Genomic DNA, 9,982 nt, shown 5'->3' with positions numbered 1-9,982 from the left:
GGATACAGGTGGCTCGCAAGTGGGATGCCTTCCACAAGCTTAATCTATCTCTGCTGGTAGAGCAGATGGAGGGGGAATTCAAAAGGTGGGACTTGCTCCGGCTATCTCTAGTGGGGAGGGTGCAGACCGTTAAGACGGCTGTCCTCCCCAGATTTCTGTTCGTCTTCCAGTGCCTTCACATCTTCATCCCTAAGTCCTTCTTTAAGTGGGTGAACAAGATCATCACGGGATGCGTATGGGCAAGTAAGACCCCGCGAGTGAAGAGACTGTACCTGGAGTGCAGTCAGGGGGGGGGGGGCTGGCACTGCCGAACCTTTGCAGCTCCTATTGGGCGGCTAAAATAGCCATGATTAGGAAATGGATATTGGGGGAGGGGTCGACATGGGAGCGTTTAGAGGCGGCCTCGTAAAGGTACCAGCTTAGGGGCACTTGCAGCGGCACCTCTGCCGTTCCCGCCGGCCCGCTAATCCTCTAGCCTGGTGGTGGTGGCGGCATTAAAGATCTGGGGTCAGTGGAGAAGGCACAGGGGGGGTGGAGGGAGCCTCAGTCTGCACCCCGATATGCAACAATCACAGATTTGTCCCGGGTAGGATAGACGGAGGGTTTCAAAGCTGGCATAGGGCCGGCATTAAAAGGTTGGGGGACCTGTTCATAGACGGGACCTTCCCCAGCCTGAAAATGCTGGAGGAGAAATTCAGTTTGCCCCCTGGAAACGCTTTCAGATACCTTCAGGTACATGTCTTTCTGAAAAAGCATGTGGTATCATTTCCACTGCTACCCCCACGCAGGATACAGGATAGGGTGGTCTCCGGCACCTGGGTAGGAGAGGGGAAGGTTTCGGACATTTACCGGGAACTTCAGGAGGTGGAGGAAGCCCCAGTGGAGGAGCTTAAGGGCAAATGGGAGGAGGAGCTAGGTGGGAAGCTGGATGCGGGCGCACACCCTAAACAGGGTCAATTCCTCCTCATCATGTGCCAGGCTTTGCTTAATCCAGTTCAAGGTGGTCCACCGGGCATACATGACGGCAACCAGGATGAGAAAGCTCTTTGGGGTTGAGGATAAATGTGCGAGGTGTGCGGGAAGCCCTGCAGATCATGTCCATATGTTCTGAGCATGCCCGGCTCTTAAGAGGTTCTGGCAGGGATTTGCTGAGGCAATGTCCAAGATCTTAGGCATCTTAGGGTGGTGCCGAGTCCAGAGATAGCGATCTTTGGTGTGTCAGACGATACGGGAGTTCAGGAAGCGAAAGAGGCCGATGTATTGGCCTTTGCCTACCTGGTAGCTCGGAGAGGGATCCTTTTAATATGGAGCGACTCAAAGCCCCCGAGTGTGGAGACCTGGGTTAGTGACATGGCTGGGTTTCTCTGTCTCGAGAAAATAAAGTTTCCCTTAGAGGGCCCATGACGGGGTTCTCTCGGAGGTGGCAGCCGTTCCTCGACTTTCTAGGAGAGTAGTAAAGGTCAGCAGCAGCAGCATCCCGGGGGGGAAAGGGGGGGCCGATGGGGAATCGTTACGTTGTATTGTTCCTTTCTTTGTATATATGGTTAACATTTTTTTACCCTCTTTGTTCCGTTCATTGTTGCGTACAGTTATGCAAAAAATATGTTTTTTGACAAAAATATTAATAAAAATAATTTTTTAAAGAAAAGAAATTTAAGGAGTGTATCGGCACTATTTCCACACATCACTGGTAGGCACAATTTGCTCTTTCTGTTAATGCACAATAAATATTTGAGAGAATGTATCACACAGAAAAAGCAATGATGAAAGCAAGTAGTGGCACTAAATTATGGCATTGACACTGTTGTGTGCTCAATCTAGGTTAAAAGTTATTATATAACAAATTACAACATAACATTCTGTAGAAATCACTGCGCTGATTTGGGTTTGAAAGTTAAGGCAACGCTGTTGATGCAAAATCGATGTCCTGTAGGTTCTGGTCCATCGTCAAACACATGGCCCAGGTGGGCATCACACTAAAATGATAAAAATAAAGCAGAGTTCAGTGGACTTGACATGATGCTAAGAATCCCTTCGCTGCGGACTTCAGTCCGCAAAACAAAATCATTGGCAGGAGTTTATGCAGATTAAATATGGATATTTTTCTGGGGCACCCAGCATCCCCCCCACCCTATGGTGTGCAAAAATATTAGCAATTACCAGCAAATTTTCTGAACCACTTTTAAAAGTATGCTACAAATCATGCATAGATTCTAAAGTTATCATATGAGCTTTGTTAGTAGCATTCTGTACTTGCAAAAATATAATGCTGTAACCTTGTCTGTGACCACCTCATATTTTAACTAAGTATGCATTGAGGCAGTCATTTTGAAAAACAAATGTACAAAACTTAACCTACAACCTATGAAGTTCAGAGACTGTGGTCTCTTCTAAACTTCTATTTTCAGAATATTTGTCCCATAGCAATCAACTTTTACTTGCATTGAGAGGAAGTAGTTTTCCCATATGATTTATATAGACAGGAATTTGGTACTTTAACCACAAGAAGGAACTTTGTTTTTGTTGAACTTTATCCAATTAAGGGGCAATTTAGCGTGGTCAATCCATCTCCCCTTCACATCTTTGGGTTGTGGGGGTGAGACCCACGCAGACACGGGGAGAATGTACAAACTCTACACGGACAGTGACCCGGGGCCAGGATCGAACCCGAGTCCTGGGCGCCGTGAGGCATCAGTGCTCGCCACCGTGCCACCCCTACAAGAAGGAACTAATTGAAAATTGACAACTCTGTTGGCAACATTGCTCAACTGTTTATATCTACCTTTTTACAGATAACCTCTGTTCCTGTTGAGCCCATGGAGTTATCTGTTCGACGTAGTGCATTGGTGTTGGTTTCATCACTGTCCACCGTACCATGAACTTGCCAGAAAGAAGGCCAACCGGTGCCAGAATCATACTTGGTTTCAGAGCTATTGTTAACGATATGAAGTGTAATAAATTGATTACTATAAACACAGTATCAATAAATCTCAATTTAATAATTCACAAATAAACTAAAACAGATAAGAAGAGTTATGATATAATACTTCAATCCTCATACAAATGAATAAAACCATTAAAATATAAATTGAGAAATGTGGACTGAATTAGCTAGAAATTAACCCAAGTTGTCATCATAAAGGATTTCACCGCCAACCAGTGTGTATCTAGTAGGAATTGGTCATGTTATGTTATTGGACAAATAGCCTTGAGACCAAGACTAATAACCCAAAGAACGCAAGTTCCAAAGAGACTATGAAAGTTTTAGAGAACTTGAAACCGTTAGATCTGGAAATAAAAGCTCCCATCAGTAAAAATGTCCATAAAGTAGCCGGACTTTTTAACAAACCCATCTGATACACTAATGTCCTTTAGAGAAAAGAATTTTATCTATAACATGTGACTCCAGTATCACTGCGGTCTGGTTTTAACTGCTCCCTGAAGTGGCCGAGCAAGCTGCTCAATTGTATTAAAACAGCTACCCGGTGATTCAACAAAAATATCCACTCACATCTTCCCAGGGCAACTAGAGATGGGCAATAAACGGGACACCCACAACTCAATAATTAATTTTAAAATGTATTTGCATTCAGCACTAAACGTATACATTATTTCAAGACTTATTTCTGATATATAATGGAATATTACAGCGCAGCAGGAAGCTGTTCCATCCATTGTGCTTGCAAGGCTCTCTGAAAAAACTATCCATTTAGTTCCACTGCCTTCATCTTTCCTTATAGACTGTTAAGTCTTTCATTTCAAATATTTATCCACTTCCCTTTCAAAAGTTCTGCTTCCAACATTATTTCTGGTAAGGCATCCATCTCATATGAGCTCTCTGTATAAAAAAAAACTTCTCTTGGTCTTTCCTTTTGCTCTCTATTTGTTTAGTTGTACAGAATTTTCAGATTTTTACTGGCATTGGTGAATCACACTTCGTGAAAATAAGTTGCCCTGCCTGCTGTTCCCTGTAATCAAGAAGACTAGTTTAAGTCAACCCAGTTCTCAATACATGAGAGATTCCTGAAGATGTCAACACAGAAAGTGTTATATTTTTTTTACATTCATTTATGGAATGTGGGCAGCTCTGGTTAGTCCAGCATTTATTGTCCATCCCTAGTTGCCCTTCAGAAGGTGGTGGTGAGCTGCCTTCTTGAGCCGCTGCAGTCCCGGGAGGTGTAGGTACACCCACAGTGCTGCTGGGGAGAGAGTTCAAGGATTTTGACCGAGCGACAGAGAAGGAACGCCGATATATTTCCAAGTCAGGGTGACTTGGAGGGGAACCTATTCCCATTGGTGACAATCATCTGTAGTTTTTAAAATTGTTATTTCTATTTAACTATTCTCTAGTGTATACACTGAAAGACCTGATGGACCCACATTTAACTTCATTGAAGCCTACATGTGACAATAAAAGTGATTATTATTATTATCTAATACTGGTTAGAGACAATATGACTTTGCTTTGCTCTGGTGGCCTACCTGAACAGTGCAGCATTGCAGCACATACAATGGTACATGCCATGCTCTGTATTATTCAGATGGATTCCACTGAAAGGCTGCAAACAGTAAAACAGGATAGTTTATAAGATTAAAAGTTGTAATCTATATTTCATATTAAATATTCAACAATGGAGATAGATAAAGATGACAAGAAAATGCATGTGCTACTTGAATTTGGTACTTTTTGTCTGATACGGGGTGCGCTGCCGAGAAGACCAGAGATTCCTTTCGCCAGCAAACAGCCAGAGAATTTTGGCTTAATTCGGTTTCTCCCTCCACAGATGCTGCTAGACCTGCTGAGATTTTCCAACATTTTCACTTTTCATTTCAAATTTCCAACATCTGCAATATATTATCTTTCAAAAGTATCCACATGGGTAAAGTATCCATCTGCCTGATATGGAATGCACATTCTCTTCCTGCAAGAACACAATCCACTTGCCTAAACCCAGGCAGTTTAGCTGTAGCTAACAAAGTGAAAGAACAGTCACTGACCTAATCCGTTCTGGTGATCGTTCATCCCTCCATGGCTTCCCACAACCCCCCATGCAGCTCCTTTTTACTTACTTTCCAAAATCCATAGACAGGAATACCCTGATAAATCTATCATTTCAGCCTGTTCCTGCCCCACTGAACTGATTTCTTCCTACGTTGACTCTTTTTTTTTTCCATTGCCCAGTTTCATTCTACCTACAACCACGACTCTACTGATACTTTAAAAGTTTCAATTTCCTGGCCCTACCCATCTCCTCTTTGCAATGGAAGTCCAATCTCTCTATACCTCCATTTTTTACCCATCCCTAAATGCCCTGGAACTGGGTGGCTTGTTAGGCCATTTCAGAGGACCGTTAAGAGTCAACCACATTGCTGTGTATCTGCAGTCACATGTAGGTCAGAAACCAGAATAGCTTTCTAGATTTCCCATCCTAAAGGACATTAGTAAACCTGAGGGGATTTTATGACAATTGATCACAATTACAGATTAGCTTTCAATTCAAAATTTTGTTAAGTGAATTTAAATTCCACCAACTGTGGTGGGATTTGAACCTGTGTTCCTAGAGCATTGTCCAGGCCTCTGGATTACTAGTCCAGTGACATTGCCACTATGCACCACCTTACTTAAAAAGGAGGACACTTGGAGCATTTCTTGTTCCAGTCCTACTCAGGCCTCCTCCTTCAACTCTTTTTCCAGTACATTGATGACTGTATCAGTGCCATGCCTTGCTCTCACCCGGAATTGGAAAATTTCATCCGCTTTGCTTCCAACTTCCACCTTTCTCTCAGTTTTACATGGTCTGTTTTTGACTCTTCCCTTCCTTGACCTCCCTCTCCATTTCTGGTGATTGGCCATCAATTAAAATGTATTCCAAGCCCACATACTCGCACAGCTATTGACCTCTGCCCTTCCCTGTAACAGCTCAGTCTGAATTTATTGCCTTGCTGTTGCTTCCTGGGCAACAAGGTCTCTGTCATGTGTAATTGACCTCGACCCTGTCTACTGTAGCAGCATCAAGAAATGAGTGTGCATCCCAAGAAGGAGCCCCATAGCCCGCTGAGACAACATCCCACACCTCCTCATGCCCTCCTAGACGGAACCGATCTTACTTTCAGGTCTGCACGTTGCCATTGTTCTAGGATAGATAGTGGTGCTTCACCTTTACTACAAGATGAGATTTGACCCTCACTCCCTCATTGTCCGTGTGCCTCCAATTTACCCGGTGCCTCACTATGTGCAGGTACAAATTCCCCCCGTTATTCTCCAGTCTTCCTCACTTATTGTGATGGAAATCCCCCCCCCCCCCTTCCAAGCTTATCATCTGCAAGGCACCCATGGGTCCATGTAGAGCTCTACCTACCCCATCTGGAGGCTGTGTGCAGCCCTATGTAGTGACCCCCTCCCGCTATATTATCTGTTCCCTATCTACAGGCCAAAGATGCCCCCAGTGACTATCATCATTCCCTCTGCAGCCCAGACAGAGCCTGCCATGCCCAAAGATTGACTGTTGGATAGCCCTGCACACTAAGCTGTGCGTTTTCCTCCAGAGCACACAGCCCTTGCTCCTCCCTGCACCTGGGGTACACTGTTTCATAGACTAGATAGTTTCATAGAATTTACAGTGCAGAAGGAGGCCATTCGGCCCATCGAGTCTGCACCAACTCTTTGAAAGAGCACCCTACCCAAGCCCACACCTCCACCCTATCCCCATAACCCAGTAACCCACCCAACACTAAGGGCAATTTTGGACACTAAGGGCAATTTAGCAAGGCAAATCCACCTAACCTGCACATCATTGGACTGTGGGAGGAAACCGGAGCACCCGGAGGAAACCCACGCACACACGGGGAGGATGTGCAGACTCCGCACAGCCAGTGACCCAAGCCGGGAATCGTACCTGGGACCCTGGAGCTGTGAAGCAATTGTGCTAACCACTATGCTACAGTGCTGCCCCTAATTGTGCTTCCAATGGTTGCTCCTGCTGCATTGTCGATACTCTTCTGCACTGACTCCTATCTCTGACTTCTGACTGTAAGATCCAAATAGCCCCTAGACTGCCCTCTACCTGTGACTCTTTCCCATTTTGCAGGAGGAATGTCTGCACTCTGTGACTCCTGTCTGCCACCCTCAGAATTAAAACAGGAACTTTGACATAATCACTCTTTCTAAAGAGGACTAAGGACAACAGTGACCCTCCCAAACCACTTCAGCCCCGACTTGAGTTGCTGGTACAAACAATGTCTAATGTGCCACTAACAAAGAGCTACCTGAGTAACAAATGTTAACTGAGCGTTTCGTAAGATAGCATTATTGGAACCGGACGAACAGCATTTCCAGGCTGGACCAGAATAAGGAGAGACAGAATTGGTAGACAGATTGGTGAAGAAGTAAGCAAAACAGGTAATGAAAGGGGAACTTTTTAAAAGAACTAATAGACAGCACTGTTTTAAACAGCGAAAGGATTTCCAATGCATCTAAACATGAAAACTAAGAAGGGTAGGCAGCCAAAGGCAAGGAACCAAAGTGTGCAAATCAAAGTCAAAAGTCAGGGAAAGTCATTGCCATATATAGAGAAAAATAATACAAACATAATCAGATTCCAATTGACTAGTTTTATTGGAGCACCTTGACGCCACATTCAAATGGTGCCTTGATATCAAGGGTAGTCACTCACACCTTGCCTCCACAATTTGAATCTTTTGTCCATGTTTAAATAAGGGCATAATGAGGTCTGGAGCTGAGAGAGCCTGGCAGAGCCTGAACTGAGCGATGGTGTGCAGGTTATTGGTGAATAGCACTGTCAATGGCATCTTCTATAGATTTGTTGATGACTGAAACTGATCGGACGGTAGATGGACAGATTTGTTTTGTTTTTGTAACCAGGACATACCTGAGCAATGTTTCATATTGTTGGTTAGATGCCAGTGCTGTAGCTGCACTGAAATAGCTTGACTAGGGATACAGCTAGTTCTGGAGCACAAGTCTTCAGCATGTCTTCACTACAGTCAGGATATTATCAAGGCCTGTAGCCTTTGCCATGCAACCAGTGCCCTCAACCGTTTCCTGATATCAGGTAGAGATAAGTACACTCCACTCATCAACCTGATCAGATCTACTAATTAACCGAATTAATTGATTTGCATTTTTATACAGGTAGTCACAGTTAAGTGAAAATTTTGCACTGCAAAGCAACTTGTGTGCTGCATGAAGGCAAAAATGCTTTATATTCACCAGAAAAAAATTATGTTTGTTTTTTCCCCCATTTCCCAGCATGATAAAACAATTATTCTTTCAATGATTTGGTCAATCTGAATAATCATTGCAATTCAGTTGACAAATGTGCCTCGTTCGTTTTGGTGACCCTACTCCCCAAACCTTGCAGTGGATTAGAGTACTCATGATTGGGACTTGGGGGCAATACATTGGCTGCTCAGCTTCTCTACACCTCTCCTTATTCTTCCAATTATATTCAAACAAGTAACAAAGACAACAAAATTGAAACTCTCTAGCTCTCTCTCAGCTCTCTGGTTCAAGTATGGATTGGATGGTAGTTATTGCAATTTTCTGGAAAGCATGCCTCTTTTCAAACCTGCCTCTTCAATGTAGGCAAATGACACCCGAGGAATTTGTAAAGTCGAAATCAGAAAGAAAATAAGCCTTCCACTCTGACAATAGCAACAGCTGCAATCCTAATAGCATCATGGCCGAGTCAGCTTCGTTCTAACCGGTCTTGAAGCAATAGCTACACCGTGATTAAAATGTGGGATCTTCTTGGATGAGATTTCTGCATTTTCTCCTTATGCAAGATTATTAAGATTTTCAGGTGGCTGCTGCTGATAGCAAAATCGAAAGAACGTGCATATATTTCTTCAGAATATCTCAAAGCACTTCAGTGTCAACTCCTTCATATGTGGCATGTCCACTTAAGTTTCTGATCAATGGTAACCCACAAGATGTTGATGCTGGGGTACTGTATTCAGCGATGAGTCAAGGAAACTGTAGACTAAAAGACTGCTGAAGGAAACTCAGAACTACAAACCAATTGTGCTGTGGAGAATGTATTTAGTATTCTTACCACTTTGAAAGGCACAATTACTGCAGAGAAACTGAATAAATATTACCCCAAAAACATCATTTTTAATTATTTAAGTTTAGAATGTTTTTGGTTTTTAACTACAAAATCTGTTTAGAATCCAGCATGAGTTATTGGGCATAATTAGCCCTCAGTAACATAATCAATGATGAAGTGTTTCACTATGGAAGAAATTAAATGTTTAATTTAGAACTCGTGTAGAATTATTTCAAATGCTAGAATTACATGGGGACCTTTATTGTTGCAGTAAACAACAATATTTTTTTCAGTTTCACACATGCTTGAATGGATTGTATTTATCTGCATAGTTCAAGATTTTGATGATATTCCAATGTAAATGAAACTTGCACCTTCATTGGTAAAGATGTTTACATTAAAACGATGGAAAATAAATCCTTGGACAAGGAGATTTACGACTGAAATATTTTATGGCATTTTCTTTTACAACTTGTTTCTTCCACAGGATCATAGGAACATTTGTATCCCGTTAAAATAGTGATTTTCTGCAACCTGATATACAGGCATCCCTCAAAATTATTATATCACAACTACTCATAGACTGGCATGTTTGTTTCCTATCTTCACACACTTTTCTTTCCTTTAGGGAAGTGTTGGAAGGATTAGCAGGCTGATTTTGAACCTGTTGAACTATGTCATGAATGCTTAATACATGCAGCTTATTCTCTACTAATTATATGACGAGGAGATAAAGAACTGCAGCACGGTAGCATTGTGGATATAACAATTGCTTCACAGCTCCAGGGTCCCAGGTTCGATTCCGGCTTGGGTCACTGTCTGCGCGGAGTCTGCACATCCTCCCCGTGTGTGCGTGGGTTTCCTCCGGGTGCTCCAGTTTCCTCCCACAGTCCAAAGATGTGCTGGTTAGGTGG

At 43.1% G+C, this 9,982-nt stretch overlaps 1 protein-coding gene across 3 annotated transcripts in view; it reads right to left on the bottom strand.

The window, feature by feature from the left end:
• Nucleotides 1-1,807: 1,807 nt before the first annotated feature.
• The window catches only part of msrb2 (methionine sulfoxide reductase B2), a 43,630-nt gene continuing 35,455 nt past the window's right edge, over nucleotides 1,808-9,982 (bottom strand). For all 3 annotated transcript variants that reach the window (XM_038798114.1, XM_038798115.1, XM_038798116.1), the window contains 3 exons: nucleotides 4,483-4,559; nucleotides 2,783-2,930; nucleotides 1,808-1,976 (listed from right to left, as the gene is read on the bottom strand). In XM_038798114.1, coding sequence (XP_038654042.1) covers nucleotides 1,869-1,976; nucleotides 2,783-2,930; nucleotides 4,483-4,559 — 333 coding nt within the window. In that variant the 3' untranslated portion in view covers nucleotides 1,808-1,868. The remainder of the gene's footprint in view (nucleotides 1,977-2,782; nucleotides 2,931-4,482; nucleotides 4,560-9,982) is intronic.

This window comes from Scyliorhinus canicula, chromosome 5, assembly GCF_902713615.1.
Source record: "Scyliorhinus canicula chromosome 5, sScyCan1.1, whole genome shotgun sequence".
NCBI classification, from domain to species: domain Eukaryota; kingdom Metazoa; phylum Chordata; class Chondrichthyes; order Carcharhiniformes; family Scyliorhinidae; genus Scyliorhinus; species Scyliorhinus canicula.
The sequence above is the reverse complement of the archived record's forward strand: the minus strand, read 5'-3'. Positions and strand labels throughout refer to the sequence as shown.